Source organism: Buteo buteo, chromosome 21 (assembly GCF_964188355.1).
Source record: "Buteo buteo chromosome 21, bButBut1.hap1.1, whole genome shotgun sequence".
Taxonomy (NCBI): Eukaryota; Metazoa; Chordata; class Aves; order Accipitriformes; family Accipitridae; genus Buteo; species Buteo buteo.
In genome coordinates this window covers 2,394,800-2,420,130 of record NC_134191.1, presented here as the reverse complement: position 1 = coordinate 2,420,130, position 25,331 = coordinate 2,394,800, and the positions used below count along the sequence as shown (strand labels likewise).

Here is a 25,331-nt window from a genome sequence, read left to right as displayed (position 1 = left end):
CAGCTAGCTATCCTGAGCCTGACTCCCAGGAAATACTGGGTAAAGCAAGGTAGCTTTACGTACAGATTTGGCCCTAAATTTAAGAACGGCCTAAAGCCGATATGGCAAGCTAGATGTCGGGAGGATGGAGAGCATATTGATGGCTGTGGTGTGGTTTTGATGTCCTTGGTGGGGAGGAAGAAGCTTGTCAGGTTAAGGTGTGGGTAGAGGGAATGAATGCAAGCAAATGATTTTCATGTTGTTGTCTGTCCCGTGTCCATCCGTGTGTCCCGTCCTGTCCCTCCCTGCCCTGCCCAGTCAGGAATGAATAGGCCCCAGTGCAGTCTGCTGATTGGAAAAAAGGATGTAGTATAGGCAATGTAAGTAGTTTTAAAAAAAAAATAAAAAATATGTATATTTAAAAAGAAGAAGCCCCTAGCCAAACCGTTTATACACCACTAACTTAACCACTGTGACTAGTTTTGTCTTCCAGTATTTGAGGTTTCTCACACGAACAAAATTGTTCCTCTCCAGGCAAAGGAGAACATGTTTTGAATCTTCAGCTTTGCCAATGGTCAGCACCCCGGAGCTGTGGTGGGAGCCGTGCCTTGCCGGCTCCTGCCCCCGGTGTGCTTCCCCACAGAGCTCCTTTGCGCTTTCTTCTGCAAAGATGTCAGAGTAGGTGCTCTGTAGGAGAGTGCCTCTTAAGCAGTGAGAAGCGTACGCTACTTCATTAAACAGAAAGTAGCCGTTCACATAGGAAAAGGAAGAGTTTGCGGAGAAAAGCCGTGGAATTGAAATACAGCTCTGAAGAGTGACAGGTTATGTTTTATTCTGCTCAACTGCTGCTGAGGAGAAATCTCTCCGAACATCAGAAGCTGGCAGAGGAGCTGTGTACTGATTTGGAAGACCTTGCAGGCGGCTGGATGAGAAGCTCAGAGAGCACATCTGCCACCTTGTTTCGAAGCAGTGAGAAATTAGAGGGAGGGAAGTAGCGTGCATGACACATTGCTGTGGTACTTCAATACTTGAATGAGTAGCAAAGAAGCAACCAGGAGGCTTGATGATGTGGTGAGTGGGCACGCACACAACATGCTCTTTCTCATTTCCAGTAGCCGTAAGGGCCTCAGGGTGGGTACAGTGACAGCAAATTTTTTGATGCCTACTGTCCAGATGCATCTGATAAATGGAGCTCCCAAGCAGGGTACAAAGACAGCATCCTGGTAAGTCTCTCGGCAGGAAACGATGGGCTGGAATCTCATCTGAGTGACTCCAAACTAACTTGTAGGTTTAGTCCTCTAGCTATTAGGATTCTGGAAAATAAGGGGGCAGAGAAGGAAGCAGATACTGAAGATGCACCATGATCTATTATAGGAAAGAGAAGAAAATATGGGATGCTGCCAGAAGGGAAAGAAGGTATGATAAAAGCAAGGGATGTAGTAAGTAGGGTTGGTTGAATAGTATTTGGCGAATGTATTTGACAAATTTCCCAGGTACTCGTCAAATATGACATGTACACTCTGCAGTATTCGATCAGCTGTGTAACTGGCCAAATACTATCTGCTGAAAACTGGCAAAATGAATTAAGCGATACTATACATTTGGCTATTTTTTTTCTTCCTAGTATTGAAGCAAGTTTGGCAGTAAATAATTCCAGAACAAGTAGAAAGTTGTTATGTTATGTTTAATCCCATACAGTGCATGATGAACATTATGCGGTGGCTGTGGCTTTTTATGGCATTGCTGAGCAGATATTTTTCACCATGGGTAGTCCTTTTAGACATTACAGGCCCTAAGCACATGTGTTTTCTAGGCTTGATGAGATGTTCTTATGGCACTTCTAAAGATCCCTTAGTGTTACAAGCATCCTCTTTGATTTGATTAGTACTGTTTTAAGGTAACTGCATTATATAATGGCCACACATCTTCTGAGCCTAATTTAAGCCAGAAATCCCAATTGCTATATGAAACATGAAATGCATTATCATCTTAATAAGCCTTCATAATCAAATTAGTTTTGTCCCATATTTAATTTAGCCTTTGTCCTGGAGAAAATTAAAGAAGCAAAAGGAAAGATTCAGTTTAACTGTACTCTATACCATGTGGAGTTTTGACAGTCTTATGTCATAACAATGTGTAATGACTTGTTCATGTGGTTAATGAAGGTTGAGAAGCAGATACCACTATACATTCTAACGTTGTTCTAAATCTTTGAAGAGTGTTCCTATTTAATATTCCTATGACATGACTGTTGCTTAATCAGGACTTTACTCTTGCTGTTTCCCAAACTCAGTGCTGTCATCATTATGATTACTGGTGTACAATATATCCTCTTTTGTGTTTTTCACCCTGTAAAATTTTTTTCTTAGTAGTTTGGGAAGTTCCTCTTTACTTTCAATTTAATCTCAGGATGAGAGGCATATATTGCACTGAGATTATCTCTGTGGGGGATGATCAGAGTAACCCATTTGACTTGATATTTTTTTGGCCCTTTGTTTACTAGAAGCAGGTGTTTCAGTCAGCTCAAATATTAATACTGCCATTCTTGTTGGAGCACATATATGTATATATGATACTGAATAGGGAGAAAATCCATGGGGAAAAAGCAATTTACTCTGAATGTTTGCATATGCAAATTTTAGATGCATAGAACTGTTGAGTCCACTTAGTCTCTCTGATCTCTTAATTTTTATGCACTTCATTATTTTCCATAATTGTTGTCTCAAGATGCTCCCTGCATGTAACCAGCCTCTGCAAGGAACAACTCTCATATTCTAGGTCTCAATCTTTCTCAAGTTGATTCTGCATGAGAATGGACCCCTCAAACCTTTAAGAGCTTGGAGTTTTACTTTCTACTTTTGGGTAGAAGGCCTCTTTGACAGATTGGTTTTAAGGGGCCAAATTGAGTCATTTAGGATCAAATCAGAAACTACAGAGTATTTGGTTATAGTTGCATTTTCACAATTTGGAAATAGTGTTTGATAAAAGCGTGATTCCATGTTGATCCAAAGTGTGCTAAGGGCAGAACAGTGGGGACAGGTGCATCTTAACTATTTTTTTTCATTTTGTGGGATTTGAATTGACCCTGTGGGTTTTTTGCTCATGTGTATTCACAGGAAGCTCTGTCTTGGCATTCCCTATTGGAATCTCTTGGGTTCACTTGTCCAATTCACCTCCTTCCTGCTAGAACAGGAGGAGGTTAGTTTGATCCATTTACTTACCTCGTGTTTGTGACTGGTGAGCAGGAGGGTATATTTACGCCTTCCTTTCTCTTGGGAGTCAATTTTTATTGTGGCAGTTCCTGTTTCTGCCTTTTCTTAATACTTAAGGGGTCATAGGGTTAGTGTCCAGTTTGCATAGTTGTCATATTTTCCTGTTCTCTACCCTTCCTATAAACCCATTTGCAACGTTATTCAAATCTGTCCAAGAGGCAATAATTGTTCTAAGGTTGTCTCTCACCTAACTAGAATATGGGCTGTTCTGTCTGCACCTCAAGGAGGGGACATAAAGATGATGCAGTATACAGGAGCAATGACTTATTTATTGTCCCACCTATCCAGGAGCATAGCTCTGGGCAACAGTAAAAATTAGCTGCATGCTTCTTAGAAAGATTTGGCATAAGTTGGCATTTGGGGAATGTCTTCTGCTGAAGTGGCCACTCGGATAAAACATTGCAAATAAACAACTCTGGTTTTGATAACAAGGATGTAAGCAATGGCGAGGGAATAGAATCTCACTTTACTTCTCATTTCTTTGCAGCCTTGTGGATGATCGGTGTGTTGTACAGCCAGAAGCAGGTGATCTTAACAACCCACCCAAAAAATTCAGAGGTAAGTTTGTTAGGCAGCTTATTAGCCTTCTGGTTAGAAGTTGTCCTTCATTTTGTGCAATCATGTGTAACTATTTTTGACCTCCATGCTTTCTATAGAATATTTTAGTGTCATCTTCTTCTGTGAACGGCAACTCATGAGGGAAAAAAAAAAAAGAAAACATATATATATATAAAAGTGTGAATGTCTATGTGAAGTGAATTGTGGGACTTAGAATGGTTTGTGAGGGGGTAGAGATGGGGTTGCCAATTAAGGTTGGCTTTCAGAACTGTTTCAGAACTTTTCAGAACAGGGTCCCTGTAAGTTTCATTTCTTTTTCTCCATACATGCCATTTGGTTACCCAGTACCAAACCTATTTCAGAGAAGAGGAAAATGAAAAGGAGCAAATGTTTGTAACAACTGTTGTTGTTTAACCTCATTCGATATTAACTAGGTTTGACTTGGCTTTCATTCTGCCAGGAAACTTTTGCTTAGTGATAAGAAATTAATGCCTACTTCTTTGCACAGTTTGGCTAAGGCTGATTTGTTTAAGAAAAATCTCAAGCAGGAAGAGAAGCACTAACTGGGATTTTGCTTGGAAAAACCTTCTTAAATTCTCTTTTTTTTTTTTTTCCTTCACCCCTTGGTTGCATCTTTTACCCAAAGGATAGCTCAGCCAAATATTCTAAAAATTTGATCTACCTTTTACTGCTGTTCTCAGATGTAGCAGCAACTGTTTGTCTTGTTTCTTTGTTGGATGAATCTTGTTTCCTTGGTTATGCTTTGCCTTTATCAGGGGCTCAGAATTAACCATAATTCTATCCATGTTTGGCCAGGACTGCAGGTGATTGCCCTTGAAAATCATATACCTTCTGTACTGCTAGTTTTATATGCTGCTGTTAGGGGGGTTTTTTTGTTTTTTTTGCCACGACACGAAGATGTCTCATATAATGAAACTCTCTTTTTAGAATATTGCTGAAGTCTGTGAGTTCTTGTTGGTTTTTCTCCCTTTTTACCGGAAAACTAAATAGCTCATTATTCAGATACTAAAGAGGCAACCTGGGGAAGTTTTAGCATTCAACGTTAAGCTCTTCAGAACAACAACAATGGTTTTATGTGAACTAGAGCCCTGACTCTAGGCATTTCTTGATGTTAAAATCATATGAAAGAATAAAGCCAGGTTTGACTGAGACTGCTGGGTGTAGAAGGAGGCAGGGGGAGAGAGAAAAGAATGAGAAAAAGGCAATTCTTGCTAGCACAGTTTAGGGACTGCAAGTACAGAGACACATTTGTCTGGCATAAAACATTGTGGTTAGGCATTGTAAATGTTCTCATATTGCTTATAATTTATACATGGAGAAAGAATGGTGTGAACCTTTTCCAACCTTCGTAGTTACTTCACTACAGCTTTCATGGGGAAGTTTATGCTCAATAGTAAAAGGCAACAGAAGTCATGAAATTTTAGCAGGCATTTCTGTTATTTATACACATGCTTTATAAGTGTAGTCTAAGATAAAATGCTTTCCATGATAAATAATTTCAGAAGAAGTAATAATGAATTTTATCACACCATCTTCAACTCAAATGGAAAATACCCCCTTTTTGGTTTTTTATTACAAAGTAAAGGCACCCAGAGGCTTGTTTGCAGTGTTGCACGGGAAGTCTCTGACAAGGTCAGGAACTACAACCATGTCTCTGCAGTCTTACTTGGTATTTTTATGACACCTTGCAAAAATACCTCCCCTGCAAATGGAACACGAGGTCTTCCCTAAGGTGCATTTATCCAAACAGCATTTACATTTGGGATATAAAGCAACCGTGGGCATCTGATGAATGTAATTCAGTAGTCCCAATATTTAGTTTTGTCATACTTGAGATTTAGTCTTCATTGCCTTGGGCTGTGTCACCGGTACAGCGGATTAGTAGATCAGTAGCAGAAGATACCTTTTGTACAGTAGCAGCCTGGGGTGGGCACTGATGTGGAAATGTTCCACTATCCAGTAAACTTTGTACGTGGTGCCTATGCTTGTTCAATGGTTTCATATACCCTGTTCTAGTCATCACGGCCGATACGATCACTGCAGTTTGAGGCCTGAGAAGAAGCGTGACCTTGGTTTGAATTCGAATAGGCGCAAAACACCGGCACTGGTAACTGCGAAGTAACTTTTGAAAATCTCATTAGAGCGGGACCAAAATTAATCAAATGTGACTTACATTATAGCTTTACACAGTACTGGAAAAACACCTCTATGCTATAACCTGGTTTATACCTATGTGCGAATCCTCTTTCAAACAATCTGTGCTTCAAGGTTTCCTGACGCAGGTCAGTCAAATCTGAAGTCACCTTCTGGAAGGAATACTGTACGTGTGACTTTGTGGCCAGTCTTGAGGATCTCTCTTTGGGTAGTATTTTTAGGAAATGTATTCCTAAGCTACTCTGAGCAGATCTCTCTTCTGTGGGCAGATTTAAAACAGTTGTAAATATAATTTTCACGCTTAATCAAAGTGGTGAGAGGTATCTAGAAGCAAGATTCAGTGCTTGAGATATGCATACATGACTCTAAGAAAATTCAGTGTGAAACTAAAGCATATCTATCCAGTAGCAAAATTAATCCATCCTGCTTTTTTTCTTAGCCATGGGTGTTTCAGGTTTTAAAAAGTCCTGTTGCCTAGGCTACACTTCATCAGTTGCATCTTGTGGCAGCAGCAAGGCCCTGGTCTAGAGGGTGGTGGTTTTTCTTTCCTCTCTACTTTAGACCCTTGAAATGCAGCAGAGCTGCTGTGCACGAAGTGGTGGTGCGTACGCACCATCCTTCTTTCTGGAGACAGCCTCTCGTACGAAAGGCAGTTGACAGTAATACTTAGCCATGAGTATATGCTGTCACTAAACGCTGATAACCTGCTTGTGGTGTGAAAATAGTCCCTGCCTGAGGAATGCATTTCTAAAAGCAAGCACTTCGTAGCTGAAACGGAGGTGGGTTTTGTGTGCTAGTAAGTCACTCCTTTTAAAAATGTTGGCTTCAAGTTGTCCTAAGGAAAATTCAGTGGGGGAAGCTTGGTGTGTGTTTGGATGAACTGGATTGAACAGAATGATTTGCAGCGGCACGACTGGAGTCGGAGATGGGAGCGATAGAGCCTTTCAGTCTGCTTGGAGGAGAACGTACAGAGGTATCCTGAGGACACGAGGGCTTGCTTTGTTGACAAAAGTTGTGGAAAAAGTAGGCTGACATTAATCTGGTGGTGGTGGAGCCCTGAAAGGGATGAAGTGCAAGAGGAAGCTGAGAGTAAGATGGGATGGCGTTCAGGTAAGATTTGGAGTGCGGCGTAGAAGTGTAAATGAGACACTAAAAAAATAAAATTCAGAGGGTCTATTAGATGGGAAAAACTGAAGTGCCAGAGTTGGAAAGAACTGTAAACGAAGGTTTTAGTCCAGCACCCTCAAGTTACTGTGAGTGTTTACCAGTAGTTATTTCACGTATTAAATGCTGTTGTGCCTCTAGGTCTCTAAAATATTAGTTTGATCACTTGAGGGTGTGAAGGCTGATTTTCTTTTTTTCCTTCCTTTTTTCCATCCCAATCAGAAGTAGATAGCACCTGAAGTTAGTGGTTTGAGGTTGGGTGGTAATGATGGTCTGTGAGATTTCAGTGGATTTTGGTTTTTGTTCTGGCATTCTGAATCCACTTTAAATATGGTGGTTTGGGTGTATGGGTTTTTTTCTTCAAGTACAGTGTTTCTCTGGCCCTTCATGTTTTCAGCTCCATCTAGTTCAAAAGTCCTCTAATACTGCCTTGCAAAATATTAAGACTTAAGAGTACATTCATTAGGGTGTTTCTTTTTAAAAATGTTAGTATGAAAATTCTTGCAAAAGAGTATTTTACTTAACTGGTCTGAATGTACTGTGTACAGATGAGATTCCTGGAAAAAATGCTAGTTGTACAAGTCTCCAAAAAAAAGGAAGAGTGTGACAGTTCCTTGGTTATCTGCACTGCTTTGAACAACAACAAAAAAAACATTTTATGTATTTTATAAAGCTGGAATCGCTGCTCTAATTGCCATCTTTCAGTATGAGTGTGCATCTGAATAGTGACTATAAATGAACATCCTTTTAATATGCATGGGTTTATGGGGAAAGTATGAACTACAGCTGACCCTCTAGCTAGGCTAAAAGCACCCGTGTTTCGTACTTAAATGCAGAGACGGATAGCTATTTTGCAAATTAAAGTCAGACGTAGCAATAGTGGCAAAGCTGAAGCAGAGCCCAAGGCTGATAATTTTGTGCTTTAGCTGCTGCTTCTGTGCTCTATTAGTTTGTATGTGCTTTTGCAGAGGTTTTATTTGTGTTCATTTTGTATTGGAACTTAGCGCTGTGCTAAGCCAAATGTGTTTGCTTAATGCAAGACATTGCTACTACACCAAAACAGTCTGTCTGACAGCCTTCTCAGGAAATTCCTTACAGCTCTTTATTTGGGATGCATATCTGTCTGCCAGGGATCCAGAAGCTTTGCAATAGCTGCATGAAATGCAGGGAAAAAGGGCATTTACTGGGTTAATTTGTCCAGCAGCTACCTCCTTCCAGAACATTGTTTTAGTAGTTGCTGGGCAACACTCTTTTTTTGGCAAGATGTTCAAGGAATGAACCCATATCTTAGACTTAAAATACCCTCATGGTGAAGCAGAAGATGAATAGTTCAAATTCTGTTTGTTCTTTTGATCCTAATCCATACTGTATTCTCTTTCTGAATATTGCCTTCACGAAGCCTTTGGTTAGATTTGTCTGATGGTGTTAGGGGCTAGCACTGAGGGTCTCTGTCTTTGAACTACAGGTTCATCTTCAACAGAAGAAATTACCTGGGCACTACAAAGAAGCTTTAATATATAAATATATATGCATATAAAAAAAAAATCTGCATACATGCCACAGTTCTTTTGATGGATTATTCTTAAATTTGCACTGTGCTCAGCATTGATGAAAGTCAGTATGCTTCCCCTTAACAGAAATGTTTTGAGGCACGTTTTGTTCTTCATAGCTTTGCCATCAATGACCTGAAGCCTATACACTACTGCTTTGTTTAGTTTGAAGGAAACCATATAATTTATGCAGCACTGATAGAGGCTGTGGAGTTGTGTTGCATACATACAGGATTATTTAGCCTTATTTAGCCAATGCAAGCTTGTTTATAGTTTGGCATTAGAACTGAGATTAAGGGAGTTTTCAGTTGAAGGGTCACATACATGGTTTTCCCAAACACTTCAGAATATTAAAAAACAAACTAAAACAAATACCCAGATCCCTCTGCCTGTTAGTTTTGGAAAAATATTAGCAGCATATAGAAGTGCACTTTCTAGGCAGTAAGGTAGTTCAGTGCTGTCCCTTGTACTCATCAAGGAGAATTTTTTGCAGTATAAGCCTTTACGTATCATGTGTTCAGCTTCAGATAACTGTGTAGCCTCAAATCCTATTGCTCTCCATATGCTCTCTGTGCATACTTTTCCAAATCTACTCTGGTGAAAGCGATTATATCAGCTTAGGTTGCTTTTTTAACTTTGATGTGAAATAGTCTGAATTGTATGACTTTCTGCATATATTAGATGAGTTCAAGTGGGTGTTTTGCAGAGGGTTAAGGGCATATTCCTGGAATGATGGTGAGAAGAAGAAAGGTGTTAGAGCTGAGCTGCATGGCCAAGTTTAGGCTCCTTTTTCTCTTTGAACATGGGGTTTCTAATGCTGGTGAAATCTTTGGGTATATCAATTAAGTGCCTAGATTCCTTTAAGGAGTATTTAAACTGATGTCTAAATATGGCTTTCTTCTCTCTGATAACCATATATTAGCAGATAAAGTAGCATGATTCATTTTTCATGTAGGACGCAGAACTTTTGAGAGTGCTGGAGTGCTAAGTTCAAAGCTTAGCACAGTGACCTTGAAGAGAAATAAATTGTTTGCAATAGAAAAGTGACTCCTTTTCAGTTTTGAGATGTCCAAGACAGACTAAAATGCACTCGCTGAATACCAGAAGTAGGAAGTGGGGCAACAATAGTAAACACCTACTTAATTAATTTCTCTGATTTATTAAGAGCCAAATGCCATAAAAAGAAAAAATTATGTTTCTTAGTCCCTTTTCAAAAAGGGTACCAAGATCATGGTATAGTGTAAAATCAAAAGAAACTTTATGGTTGGCACGATAGAAGAGAAAAATGATAAAAATACAGTCTAGTGCTGTGGCTGTAATTTCTTTATTTAAAATTGAAGCATTGGCCATTTTGTGTAGGCAGAATCTTTCAATCTTGCTGAATTAGGATATAGTTATAATATCCAAAATACATTTTTCACTGCCTTGATGAGGAATCCTTTAGTATGATTCTAAGTATTTATAGAACTGTACTAGAAAACTGCCAACTGCTAGTACGCATTTGAATTTGATGCCCTTTATACGATGAAGAAATCCTGAGCACTGTCTCTAAAATGTGAATCTTTAGCCCACTGCATCCTACATACAAGCAGATGTTATAGACAATTGTCACTGTGGCATTTAGGTATTTCAGAAAAACTGAAAGGTCAGAAGTGTTGCATTTTCAAACAGACAAATGTGCTTTGTATCTGCTAAAGCTTGGAAAACCCTGGGAGAGAGGGAGTCCTAATCAAGAGTTGATGCATCACGTACATGAGCGCTCCCAAGCCTCCTTCCTTTCTGCAGCTCAGGCGGTAGGCAATGTACGCTGTCTTCTCTGGTGACTTCAGAGTGACATCATGAACACCTTATCTCCAGACATTTTTAACCACAGGGTTTGTGGTAGTGCCAGGTTCGTCAATGATAATTACTTACATGGCTCGCTATGTTAGCGAGCAGAGGAGGTACTGGAGCTTTCCCCTTATGAGCACAGTTAGAGAATAGGTGTTATACTCAACTTGTGTAGCTGCTGTGTCCTATAGTTTATTATTTAAATGTGCAAAAGTAGCTTGCATTGCTTTGAAATGCAGTAGTGATTGGATGCAGGAATCAAAGGGAAGCTTTTGGGTTTTTGGGTCATGGAGAGTAAATTGGAAAGCTGGGTTTATTTAATTTGCCACATCTATTGCAGTGTGGTTCCTTACTGGCCTATTAAGCAAGACAGGTTTGTAGTCCAGTTGGTAGATATGCATGCTGAAGCACCAGAACATCCTAAAGACATCCCAAATCCGTGATGCTGATGTGCTTTGCTGAAATAGTGAATAAATGACTGGCTAAATAATTATTGATTTAATTGATATGGTTTAGCGTGGGTCTTTCCCTGTGTCCTAGTGATGTGGTGCCAAGACCGTAATGGGAGAGGTCTGTGCGGCACAGATTACAAGAGGGTCTGTTTAACTTGGTGTAAAAAAGTTGTCGATACTGAACAAGAAGAGGAGCTGGGTCTGTTTGGAATACAAGGCACAGGCTGTGAAGATTGGCTGGGTTGTGTTTGCATGCTGGTCTGTACTGAGAGTACTGTGGTCAAACAGCTGTCTGCCAACTTCTGGTTTTAAAGTGCTTTCATCTTGGATGTTTTGCATCTAGATGAAGGCAGAGCAAAGCCCCTTTGAAATAGAAAGTTGCCATTAATATGCATAACTGGAATGCTGTATGAAAAACGCAATCTGTTGGTTTAGGTACTGCAAAAGAGTGAGGGGGGATTTAACTGAACTCCTAGTATGAAGTTTTATGATCTGTGCATTTCATTTGCCCATCTGAAAAATGTGGGTGGTAGTTCTGTACTGATGAGACATTCTGTGCAAAACGACAGGGGAAAGGTACTGGTGTAGTGACCATGTCAGAAAAATGAAGAAATAAAGCAAAGCGCTGGTTTGGATGTTCATTCTTTTTCAACAGCTCTCGCAGGTCTGAGCGTTTTCCCCTGTGGAAAGTTCAGGGTATTTCAGGTAGCATCGAGGGGAGGGCTTGCCAAAAAGCAGTGCTTAGCTGTTAAGTAGAACAGTACTGTTAATAAACCTAGCCCCAACCTTGTAGACAAAAGAATACTGTGCCTTTGTTGCCATAGTTTCAGTGCAAAATCTGACCTTAGCTACAATAACATTCAGTTAGAAAGAACTAGCTAATCAGTTTTCTAAAATTAGTGTGTTCCCTAGTACATAAGCCAGTATGAACAGGATATTTAATGAAATATTATACTTAGTCACAAGAGCCCAAGGGAGTGAAATGCCTTGATGAATTGTGGGGGTGGGGTGACATTGGTGCATATCTTTTAATATAGCAAAGTTATTAAAATTTGTGGCTTGCTTAATATTTAGGGTAGCTCAACTGTTGTGTTATTCTGTGCACTCAATCTACTTTGCTTTGTTCCTTTTAAAAGCTCTCAGAGTCTCTTCTGTAAACTGGGAAGATTGAGATGCTGATGAGTCTCATCAATACTAAGTACTTCCAGAGGACCTTCAAATAAACTTCAGAGCTAGTGTTGTGCTTTTTGTTAGTACAGCCTGAGTGCTTTGCAGATGAAGGAGACTTACTTGTATAGAAGGATGCAAATACTGAAGCAGATGGATAAAGCCATGAAGTTTGTGGAAAAAAAATGTGTGTGAGGGAAGCAGTCTCCCAGGTATTAGGTACTAGACATCTTCAGCTTTTCACCAGTTGTCTGAAGTGTTGAGAAACTTGAGAGAGATTTAGAGAGAGGCTGGTCGGTAAGGTCTGGCATGTAAAATATTGCACTCTCAAGTCAGGTGTTCCGGACTGGTGGCATTTATTACGCCTGAGGCTCACTGACTTAGCCTTGGGTGAGATTTTATCAAACTGTGGTAACCTAGCATCAAAGATTGTTTCTTGGCAATATGGGAACTGTGGTGAATTATCAGATTTTCTTATGTGCAAGTTGGTTATTTGGGCATTAATAGAAGAAAAATATGTAACATGCAAATTTGGGGCGGTAGGCTAGGTGAGCTGTCTCATTCAGTTCTGTTTGAAATTTAAGTTTTCATGCAGCCTGCTCAATGTTTCTGCCTGGCTGAACCATATTGCCCACGTAGCTTTCTGGAGTCACCAACATGATAGAATTTTTCTTATTGTAGGTCTTGAATGGTAGTTTGCAGCTAAGGAAGCTGAACTGCCTGCTCTGCAAGTCTGACGTACAGGATTGTGCTAGTGAAACGCAGCTTTGCTGGCAGTACTGATACGAGAGCTTTTGTCACCCAGCTCTCCATCCCGACTTGCCTGCTGTATTGCACAGTGATGAGCAGTGTTCCCTTACTGCTTGGTGCCTGAGAGATACCAAATACATGGGAATAAGATTTAGACAAGAAGCATCTAAAGCATCTGAATGATGTTTACCGATTTGGTGGGAGCTTTTGTTATTCCTGTTAGCCAGAGTGAGTTACTAATGAATTGTCACCTGTTCTGACAGTGCCTTGCAGTTAAGGTTAAAAGTGACCTGTAATTAGTCAAAAGCAACTGTAATTTACTTCATGAATTTCCTGAGACTTAGCTTTGGACTGTCCTGGATGTGTAGAAGCACAAAGGTTTGGTGACAAATGCAGTGGAGTTTGATTCAGAAAAACATTTTTCACCTTGAATGTGCTGACACTTGCATAGCTGAGCTGTCAAGCAGATCCTCTTGGCTCTCCTGGTTTTGCTTCTGCGACATGTAGCTTATGATTCCTGATATGGCACGCAGTCGCAGGAAGCTGTGATCCATATTCTTGGATTTTCCAATTAAGATTTGGATTGGCATGTTTATGCTTAAGGGTTTCCATTTTTCTGCCTTGTAAACCCAGCTGCCTTCCCCAGTAAACTTTAGGAAACCATATCTAGCTTTTACTTTGGCAGAGGTATGAACAATATTCTCGTTCTCGAGTTTTTTCCCCTTTACATTTTTATGTCACCAAATTTGATTTCATCTTACTCCTTGACTTCATGTGATCATGAGGTGTTTCATTTTCAGAGGGAGCAGATAAGTATGCTGTGACACCCCTGAGGATCTCGTCTGTGTCGAACTCTTCAGCGAGTCTGTTCTGTAGAATCTCACTTCTCTGTTGCTTTTAGGACAGAATGAAGTTCTGTGCTGCTTGCAATAGCAGTAAGTTATACTGAAAGCTTCAATTATTTTACTTTACCTAAAAAATAAGGCTTTATATTTTGAAAGGACTTAAAGTTCAAAAATATTTTCGATTTAGGTTATTTACTTAAGAAGACAAGAGATAAATATGCTAAGTACCCATACCACGAGGTCTTACGGGTACTGTGTCCAAGTGCCACATGGAAGTCGTTAGTCGAAGAGGAAACCAGCGTCAATCCAAAAGTTAAATAATTTCACTTCTTATTTTCTGGGTAGCCTGTTCTTCACTGGGCAAGAGTCCTGACTGAAGTGGTGGTATCTCCTCAGCTGTGAGCTCAGGGAAGTAATGCTGTAAGTACTTCTGTTTGAGAGCAGTCAGAAGAAAAATGGTGAGGCTGCCAGCATAGCCAGCCATAAAAATGTGCTGTTATGAAAGCCAGACCTTGCCAGTTGTCTTCGGTGAGCAGTCTGCGACACTCGTATCTTCCTCTGTTCCCACATTGCTGCTGGAGATTGACTACCCTGTCCTCCTTGTTGCAGAATTTAGATTAATCTTTCAAGATGAAGTATAGTACTTAATGTGTCAACACCTGAGTGTGATTTCTCTTCTTCAATTATTGATGCATTAATAGCACCTCCAGCTGAGTTCTTCACATTGCTGGGTGGGGATCAAGGTGCCAGTGCTAATCTGTCAAGCTCCTTGTTATTTGGGACTTGTCTATGTAAAAAATCTCCAGTCTTTCCTGCATAACTTCAAAGTTTGTGATCCAAATGCTAGGAAACAAGTGAGTTGTTGGTGAAGGTTCTTGATACTGAAAACTGCATTGCATTTTTTGTGATTCAGAAAGGAATTTGCTGCTTTGAGGTCAGTCTTGAAAAGCACATACTGATTCTTTAGGAATAAACTGGAAGGTTTGTTTCCGTGCTTGACAAGTGACTGGCTGGGGTAGAGAGTTGCAAAAATCCTGGGTTAGCATTTAGTGGCCCCTAATAAATGCAACCAGTATAAAGAAGCCTTGTGTTTCGCACCTAGAAAAAGTATTGTTTGTAAACATACCTATGCTGATTGTTCTCATTTGCTTTTAAAAAAAAAAATTGGCATATGAGGAGGCTGTTTCTTATGCACTGCACTTGCCTTTTAAACTTCTGACTTTGTGGTCATGGCAAAGGAGAAAATGCACGCAGTGTTGGCGTAGTTTTGTGGAAGCTGAGGTGGAGGCTTTCTGCCAGCTGGTAACTGGGAATGGAGCTGTTTGTGCCTCTACCTTCAGCTGGTCTGGATGCAGCCTAGCAGAGAGAGATGCTGAGAAATCTGAGCTCGGTAGCTCTTGTTATCTTGCTGTGAAAGTCAAAGCGTTTAAGTTGGCATGTCTCATGTGAATGTTTCAAACACTAGAATAGCCATTACAGATTGACTGACACTAAATGCAGTGTTCCTTGAAAATTTTATTCTAATGAACAACTTATTATTCATTCAAGTAAGAGAGTTACTTATGTGTTAGGACTAACACTTCCTTCATACCTAATTTACGAAAATAATCAGTGCTGAGTTCTCAGTGTTGGCAATTATCATCTGTTTTGATTATATAATATACAGAAGTTCAATGAAAACATAACTCATTGTGTTTTGGTTGAAGAGTCTTTCTGTAGCTCTCAGTCAGATTTTCAGAATAAGAAAACACCTCCAAGCTCTACTGACAGCAGAGAAACTGTGACATTGGTAGAAAATGCTGCTACAGGATCCTCTTCTGCTTTAACGACAACAAATTATCTCCGAGTCAGATTTTATTAAGGATACAGAATGCTTTGCTATGCAAGAGCAATCTGGTAGCACTTAGACCTTGTATTTAGTGAATGTCAGCCCTTTTATTCGTTGAGGTTAAAAATTATACAAGGAAAAAATAAACACAGAACTTGTAGGCATGAGGAAGTGAGAGAGCTGGATGAGGGAGCAGCCATCCTGAAAAGGAGAAAATCTTAGCTATATCTACAAAAATCCTTTCCCTCCCCTTCAGAGCAGTGCATGATCTCTAGCCAGCACCATTTAACTCCAAACAACCCCAAAAAGCAGTGGTTCAGGCTGGTGGTGGCCTGGCAGTCTCTGGGACGAGGGTAGGGGCTCAGTAGAAAAGGGTTGCTTTGTGTTAGGGACTCCAGTCCACAGCTGCTCCTTATGCCGTAAAGCTGCATTTTATTTTTGAAGAAACAAGAACAAATCTCAGTATTATTAGAATGTAACCAGTGGAAAGAGGAGAAGTTTAGTCCTCTCTCTGCAAACCTCTGAAGTGAAACTGTTAGAGCCTGATGATGGAGCTGGGTTGCTGACCATGACCAGAGAGAGGACTGAGCTAGATACTTCGGTGTTTTTTAAAACACCTCCCAAAAGCAGAAGTTGCAGTACTGATTGGGCGAATGCTCCATCAGTCCAGCCTGGAAGTTTTGATTAATTGGCACCAAGGGCTGCCAAGAAAGGCTGAAGAACCAAGTGGTAGGTTTGTGATTTTGTGTGGTTGCGAATGGCTTCAGCACAGATGGAGACGACTTTCTCAACTACAGAGTTTTTATGGTAATTTAACTAGATGTTCTTGTCAAAAGCATCCGGGTGCCTTTGACTTCTTGCTCATGTCTTAACATCAGTATGAAGCAAAGGTGCTTTTTGGAGCATACATGTACATGCAACTTTTCTGGGGTTCGTGTTGACTTATTTAGTTTTATCCTTCAAAAGTGCATTTTCTGTATTGATTAAAAAGCAAGTAATATATCTCGTATTCATGTGGTCGGAATGAAAGCTGATAAGAACTTGAGGTACTGTACTATAGGAGTAACTCAATTACCACATTTTCGTGGGAAACAAAAATTGTATCTTTGCTGGTTGGTGTAGGAGCATTTGGCTATGGAGACACGATGGTGGTGGCATGCCCTGCGTGTGCTCAGTGCTGAGCAATACATGGGAGAATGTTCCCTGCTGCAAAGTACATACTCTCCAAATAGGAATGGCAGCACCCTACGAGCTAACATGTTAGGGATTGGAAGGTAAAGTCTGAAGGCAATATAGGTTTTGCAGATAATTCTTGGTTATCATTGACAAGTTTTAAAATAAGCCATATCCTCCCACTCCTTGTCAGGCAGATGGCCTTGGTCATGGAGAATGACAATGAGAAGATCCTTCAAATATGATCTACAAGATTTAAGTCCAAATATATTTTTTTCCATATGCTGTCAGTCATGTGCTTAAAGTTTTTGTGTTTTGTGAAGATTTGGGAAACTCGACATGATAATTCTGCATTGGGATCAGAATTCGTGCGCAGAGAACTCTTTGGAGTTTAAGAGCTTATTTGTCTTACAGCCTCCTTACAGGTTTGCTTGTATGTGTGTATATATATTACACAAATAAAAATTGCAAGAGAAGGGAGTACACTATATATAGGTGACTTTATATTTAGTTGTAGTAGTTTGTTATGAATATCCACTAATATTTGACATCAGGTTTTTTAAATCTTAATATTATGGTCGACATTTAATTTCTAATTTTTATCTGATGCAAAAAAAATTGAGAGGGTATTTTCATATTCATTTGGTTTTAGTATTTAGCTGAAGCTGCCTTGGAAGGTCAGCAGCCATCACCATAGTTTTTCACTCTTCACAATCCTCAATGCTGAACAGTAGTTTTCAGGACCTTGAAGGCATATGGGTAGCAGAGAAGGCCATAAAGGGAACAAATGTAATTAGTGCTTTGCCTCTATGAAATGTTTGATCAAGGGAAAACCCCGCAGCTGTGTTGAGGTTAAACTCATTTCAGGCTGTGTTTCCAGAGGGGTGCCGCTATTCACGTGTGCTGCCTCTGCACCCCAAGTCAGCATCCATTAAATGGGAAGCAGAAGGAATGGGGGAGAGGGAGTAGCACAAGGGAGAGAGGAAAGTCCTTTGCAGGCTTTTGAGAAGGTGAGGAGTTCATATGGGATTCTTGTTCTTTTCATTGGTGAGAATAACTGAATGTTCAGAATAAAACTGGAGAAACTATTTTATTCTTGTAACTTCTCCAAGAATCCTTTATTGAAAAGAATATGAAAACATTGAAGTTTTTCATTTTCTGAAATGCGAAAGAAAAAAGAAACGCAAACCAAAACTGTGGGGAAAACTGTAAAAGTTCTTGGGGAAAAAAAAATCAGAAAAAGTGGTTTGGTTTGTTATGTTTTGTTTTTCAGACAGTTTCCAGGGAGAGGGGATTTCTGTTTGCACAAATTTCTTTCTTTCAGCTTTCTGTGTTTAAAGATTTCATAACTGATAGCTTGCATACATCTGTGCTGTATTGAGGATCTTTGTGATCCTTTGCTGTGGTTTGTTCCTGCCTAAAACGCAGCTGTCTGATGATAACTGGGAAGGGATTGAGTGGAGCTGTCTGCTTCTCATGCAAAATTAATTCCATCTTGCTGTACCTTGCTTTCCCTTCAGGTACTCCCAATGTTTACATTTTCTGCTTTCTTTATTGTACCTTTTCTGTGCAGAAACTACTGGATTTGTTTGTCTGCTCTGTGGTTTTGTAAGTATAGTGAGCCTGGTTGTTGTTTTGGCCCTGCTGCTACCATAGCTGTAAAACCACAATTGGACGTAGTGGGGAGGGGGTGTTAATTGGAGAGTTTGAAGGGGGGAAAAAATAAAAAGACCTGGAGGTTTTACTAAAATCTCAGATTAGTCACACAAGTCCATTGCCACAGACCATTTTGCTTGCAATGCAAGTCCTGACTGAGAGAAGTACCTCTGAGACAGTGTGGTCTGAGATCCCAAACAGTTAACTACTCTATAGAGCAATGTGATACTCATACAGGGTATAAATTATGGCTAATACAGGATTAAAGTTAAACATTTTGTTGGGAACTAGACATCAAAGTACTCAAAAAAAAAAAAAAGGATAAAAAAAGGGGGGAGAAAAAGTGTCAGGAAAATGAGTTGCAGCCTTAGACTTAAAAACTCAGTAACTTTAAAAGGAAAACTTTAATCCTTCAGAGATTTTGAAGTGCCTGTCACTTATGTTCCTTCCTTCAAGTCGTGGTTAAAGGCTCATTTCAGAAAACCACAATGACTCAGCTACTTTGAATATCTGCTCAGTTAGCGTGGGGCTCATGTTGGAAGCCCTAAGATTTTCTCCCACCTCCAAAGATGGTTTTTATTGGTGGATACTTTATTGGACGTATCTTTTGCACTATGCTAATTTTAAACATACTTTAAATATTTAGATTTTTAAAGAAGTGTAAAGGCATAGTACCCTGATACTGGTAAGTAGAAAGGAGAACATTTGTTTATAAATATTTATTATTTTGCAAATGCAAAGGTAAGTTTATCTAGATTATTTTTTTTCCACATTGGAAAGTGACTGCTTCAGAAACAGTGCTGTCTAATGTTTATTGCAGTATAATGCTGGATTATGCTGATCTCTTCTGAAGGACTGAAAACGTTCCTTGGATATTTTGGGGATTGAATCAATTAACTTGAAGAAATGAACAGTTTCTCGTACAGTGCTTTGGCCTCTCCAGATCGGTGTGCTGGTCAGACGGCGCCTTCAGAATAGTCCATGGACATCCTCGCATCAGTATGAATATCTAGTCTTTCTGGTTGTGCCCTCAGATAAATTCTTCTGTGTTCCTCTGTACAGCACTACATGTTCTTGAGGACAAGACCTACCTTGTTCTGTGTTTTTATGTCCTCAAGCTCTGCTTGGGAACAGTATGGGTGGCTTGCAGAGAGTTGGTTCTGGACAGAGCTTTTGCAAAATCAGTTGGGTGGCCTGGTGGGAGATGTTTCTGAACACATCAAAGGAAATTTTTGAGCAGAACCTACATAAATACACATAAAACAGAACTAGTAGATTGTACAGGAAGGAACTATGTGAATCTATTCTTCGATGTGGTAGGGCTGCAATATATCTCTTTATCCTTATTTAGTAGACAGAAAAGCTTGAGGGTGGTAGGAGGAATAGAAGATAGCGACCAGATATTTGTGATGATTAAGAAAAGTAAGGTGTTTAATGGAATAACCCTTCCATAAGATGTAGTGATCTGCAGGATGACTTCTTTAATAGTCTGAGATCGAGCTTTGTCAGGCAGCATCCTGTGTGGGTTTTCTGTGCTTACAAGTCTGTGGCACAACCAGCTGTCAGGTTGGGCTTTTTAGATTCTTATGGAGCTAGTCCAACCTCTCAATTAAAATTTATGCAACCAACTGAATTGCTGAAGTGGACATCTTGCTTTGCAATGATTCTTGATTACTAGCATCGTGCTGGTGCTAGATCTGAGGACACAGAAATAATCTCTTATTCATTTTTCTGTGTATTTCCCTGTTGGTACACAGAAGTGTTGCCATGGAGGAGAGCGTGGGGTGGGAGTAGGCAGGAACCAGCTGCTTTAGGGCCACGCTGGGAGGAAGACTGGGGGAGGATAACGCATGAAGTCTGCTCTTGCAAACAATCCTAGGAACTTCTTGCTGTCAAATGTTGGGTGCATTCATTATGGAAGAGCTTTGAAGGCACATAGGGAAGAGTGAGTCTTTTAAAGAGAAGAAATCGGCTTTCTCTGCACTGCTTGCGAGGGAAGAGGTTACAGAGTGGACATGCATGGTGGACGTCGTGGGCCTTTGTTTTTAGTCAAGAGTGCCTTGGCAATTTTGTGCACCTTTATGCATTGTTTAAATGAGTACTGCTTTTTAATGATGTGGCCCTTCAAGGATGTGCAGTACAACTGTATTGCATTTTTAAAAGTGCTTTGCAAATTTTTAATCTAGCCAGCACAATAAGTTTGCTGATAATTAAGTAACCTGGAATATGCTTGTGACCTGGCCAGATGGTTTTTTGTGTGTGTTAACATTTGTTTGTCTCTTCTCGTGAGGTCAGGCATTCCTACAGTTCGCTTTGGGTAGCTGTGTGCTGTTTGAGGCTAAGATTTACCATAGCTTTGGAAGCCTTTTCCTGTTGGCCATATCCCCACAGAGCAGCAAATTGACAGTGCAGGACTGGAAGTAATGGTGGAATGACTGGAGACACCATTATTGCAATTCCATAACCCCTTCTGCTTGCTTCTGTCCATTTATCTTCTCGTAAATGTGTCGCAGTGGTCAGTCGTGGGGATGACTGAGTACAGGTTTGATAGAAGTGCTTCTCAACTGCTCCCATGCATTAGGAAGTCGAAATCCCAAGTACCAAGAGATCAAGGAAGATAGTGTGATGTGATATTCTTTCTGCACACCTGGCATCTCTGTCAGTGTTGCAATCATTTTGACCCATTTTTGTTACCATTTTCCAATGATTTATGAAAACTTTCATCATAAATCTATTAGACCTTACAAAGCGGAGACTGGAGGGATAATTTCTTCATCAGATTTCATTAGAATAGAGCAAAAGGGTGTTCTGTTGCTGAACTGAAGGATCCATCCTTGCTACATAGCAGTGGGTGTATCAGTAGTCTCAGTTTAAATATTTTTAGTAAAAAAAAAAAAAAGTTGATTTGTATACATAACAAGCATATGGCTTAAGGCTTCTACTCAGCAGTTATTTGGATGTATTCATTAGTAAAAGTACCACACGGGGATGTTTGACAAGAAAAACTTGTTCTATGGAATAAGGTTGGGGTTTATGAAGTTAATTAGTATTCCACGAGCAGCTCTTGAGTGAAGGCCGAAAGCTTTCTGATTTTAGTGGTCATTTGTGTCCCCAAATGTGGGTTGTCTGGGAGTGTGGGCTATCTGATGACAATTTTCAAGACATGATATTGTAAAGAAGTGGAGATAATATGCACGAAAATAATAGTGTTTGGCAATGTTTGTAGTAGTGCAAGTTCAGGGATGGAATACAAAAACTCTGTTATATCCTTACTCTGGCAGCACGTGTGCTGTGACCTACCACCATGCTTCCAGCCTCAATATTGCCTTTTAAAAAATGTGATTATTCTCACAATGTCATAGAAGCGTTTAGGCTCAGAAACTTGCTGCTGTATGGTGCACATGATTCTCCAATGCTTTCCTTGAGCAGCTCATCTGTTTCTCTTCAAATATTGGGTCTTTGTAATGTTAACTATACTTTAAATGGTTTCACCTTGTAAAAGCCTTCAAAGCTTTTTGAGTAACCAAGAGGGGAAAATGCATAGTGGAAGTGCTCCTGTGCTGCCACACAGCAGGAGGATGCAATGCACTAATGACCACTTAAGGTCTTTAATAGTCCTCTGTTTCTATGACAGTGGAAGATCATGGAAATATAATTCACTGCACGTGAGTTTGTGCCAGCCAATATCTTTTGGTTAAGTCTCATAATCTTTCTTTCTTAAAAAAGTTCTTCATTAAACTTAATGTGTAGTATTGTTAGTGCTCTGATCTTTAGTAAGAAGATAATGGATTTGTGCCTGAAAATGTGCAGTTCGTGTATTTGAATGGAGAAGTAGCAGGCTTTTTGAATATTTTTAAAGGGCAAAAGGAAGGCATGCTCAGTATCTTGAAGTTCACCTTTTAAAAATACAGACAGATGGCAGGCAAGTAAATTTAAACCACTGCTTCTAGTGACTTCCTTTTCATACTGTGAGTGACTTAGTAAAATTGAAAGTCAATGAGGAAAGTCCCAAGTGCTCATCCAGATCTAAAAGCTCAGGAAATTATAGATAAACAACTCCCATCTTTGTCACTTAATTTTTTGTTTTGCATAATGTACATATCCTTAGGTGTTTTGAGGGGAGTTTTTGGTCTGCTTGTATCAATTATCTTTGAGTAAGGTCCAGATATTTAATCAGTACAGTTGGCACTTTCCATGATTAATCCTTTGGATAGCATCAGTGTCTGGATTTCATTTACCATTTGCTGAAGTAGTCTTTATTTCTGAACTCTGAGGCAGACGCTATTTTTTGAGCATCTCTAATATCAAAAATACATGCAACCGATCTTTCATGACTTGTGTCTCGTTTATCGTGTGAGAGTCACTTGTTGGTTCAAGAGGTTGATGTACTTGTTTTTCCAAAAGCATGTGTTAAAATGGTTGTGGGTAAAAATTATCCCTGGGGTCTACAGATGAGTAATATAGCCGAGTGCTACCTCTTACTACAATTTTCCTCTGAAGTCATAAATCTAGAAAGCATTGTTTCAGACCTCCTCCACGGGAGAGCTGGCATGGGATGGTGCGTTGAGTGCTCCTGGAGCTGTCGGTGCCAAGGGCCATTTTTTAGCAGTTGAAAATAGCGACTGGCACCGTGACAGGTGAAACGACACTGTTCAGATGTCACCGTTGATGTAGTTCTTGTAAACTCCTGTTAAATTTACAGTGGAGCAGGAGAGGGACGCAGTGACTTTTAAAACACTCCATCACGTCTGTGAAACCAGCGGTGTTGGGTCCTGCCTCTGGATGCTCTTTGGTCCGTGTTTGGGGCTGCCTTGACTGTGAGTCGCCATTTCAGGCTGTCCCAGCATCTCCCCACCAAAGGATTTCATCTGCCTGCACTGTGGCTCCCTTCCACTCTGCAGACCAAGAGTTGCAAACAGATATTATCAAATCTATTGGATACAATCGGGGTTTTTTAGTTGCTTCTGCTGTTTTTGAATGCCAAGATCTTGTGTAGAAAAGGAAAATTAATCTGAAACCTGATTAAATTAATCCGAAACCTGAAATCCTGAAAATCAGGGCATAAACCTGATGTAGATCTGGAATTAGAGGCTGGACCGCCTGACACAACCAGAAAACAGTTTTAATGCAACTTCGATACAAATAATAGTTGAAAACAAAGAGGCAGTGATTGAAACGAAGGAAGAGAAGGGCCGGGAGCGGACAATGTTAAAAGAGGACTTCAGTGCATTTTTCTGACCTGCAGAGGTTATTGCTGCTTTGAGGCTACTGATAAAGGTGGTATTTGTGATCCGAGACAACTGCCTTTGCTGACTCTGTGCGGATATGAGTGTAGGATGTGTTCAGACAGTGATGCAGCTGGTGTTATTTAATAGCTCTCACCAGCCCATCCATCACTTTTGAAACCAGCTTTCTTCCGCACTGATTGATATGTTGTCATTACGTCAATAAGGCAGCTTGAAAGATGGCTCAAAACATTGAAAATACCTCATTATTGTTCTTTATGGAAAAGGAAATTTTTAAAATTAATGTAGCAAAGTGGTTTGAATACATTTATTTTCTGTAGACTTTTCAGAAACAAATACAGGTAAGGATGTATGTTGTGGTGGCAAAGGTCATGCCTTGAGGGCGAGATGGTAATGCACGGTCCTTTTTGGTGCTGCCCTTGGCAATGCAAATGCCTTGTTATGGTCCAAGGGCTTCATTTCAGTTCCATCAATTAAAGGCTGGGAAAACGCAGAAGTCTCAGTGTTAAGGAAGAACCTTATCAGTGCTGTTGCGATAGCTAGGTAAAGGTTTAATCACTTTTTTTCCCCTCCTGTTTTTCAGTTGATTATGTGTTGCTGTGAAGGCCTCCCAGCTGTGACTGTCAAATGCCACACTAATGTACAGATTTGCTCATCTTTTTGCAGCTGGCAAGAGAAGGGACTGAAATGAATGGATCTGTTGATTCACACACACTGTGAGAAGGCAACAATTAATAGGCTTTGTAATACAATGACTGGTAAATATTGTGTTCTTGAAGGTAAATTGGCTTAGGAGGCAAGCAGCATTCAGGATTGAATGCACAGGTGGATACTCCTTGCTTGGCTTTGCTAGAGTGCCGGTGTGACTGCTATAAAGAGGGAGTGCAGAAATTAGAAAGCCAAGTATTGCGAAAGTGAGCGTGGGACAGGGGAGCTCCTGCTTTGGCTGGTGCAGCTGTCGTGACAGAGGGATAAGAAGCCTTGAGGTCCGTTGCTTGGATGTTCTTACTGTGGTATCAGCATAATGGGGTTTTTTTGGTTGCTCTAGTCTCAAGGATTTCAGGGGAAGGAGGCAGGCATTGTCATGTGAAATTACAGCACCTAAAACCAAACTTTTTGGTCTGCCTAATAGTTGGACAAGAAGTTAAAGAAGTGAAGCTGATCATTTCCTTTACAGGTTATGTGTTAACTCCTTGATTTATGGTATAAAGTTTTGGTGCTCTTGTCACAGGCTCTTACAATCTATTCTCCAGGGACATAACCAGTTGTGATAAACTGAGGAGTCCTAAAAGTTGCTATGTCCATGGGAAAATAGACAGCAAGTTAACACAGAGTGTTTATTTCTGCAAAAGGCTTTCACTTGGAGCCTGTGTGAAACATCCCTTAGAGATGGATGATCGTATGTCTACTTCTTTTCTCTGGAAGATAACGTAATGGTAGAGCAGACTAAAATAAATTGAATGACATCCGTGGTGGTGTTTTTTTTGTTTTTTTTTTTTTTTTAAAAAAAGAGAGAAGAAAAAACACAACTCAGTTTCTTTTGAAGTTGAAAAATGAACAGTATTCTCTTTTGCAATTCCATCATTGTGCTTGTCCTTATCTAGTAGAATATTGGCAGCTTTGCACAGCGGGGTGAAACGTGTGTCAATCTACAATACACAGTGCATTTTTAGGATTTGGATTTTT

The 25,331-nt window shown here is 40.1% G+C and overlaps 1 protein-coding gene across 3 annotated transcripts in view; it reads left to right on the top strand.

Moving 5' to 3' along the window:
• ITPR1 (inositol 1,4,5-trisphosphate receptor type 1) overlaps window positions 1-25,331 on the top strand; it is a 180,177-nt gene that overhangs the window by 14,578 nt on the left and 140,268 nt on the right. For all 3 annotated transcript variants that reach the window (XM_075053126.1, XM_075053125.1, XM_075053124.1), the window contains exon 3: window positions 3,739-3,809. In XM_075053126.1, the coding sequence (XP_074909227.1) occupies window positions 3,739-3,809 (71 nt within the window). The remainder of the gene's footprint in view (window positions 1-3,738; window positions 3,810-25,331) is intronic.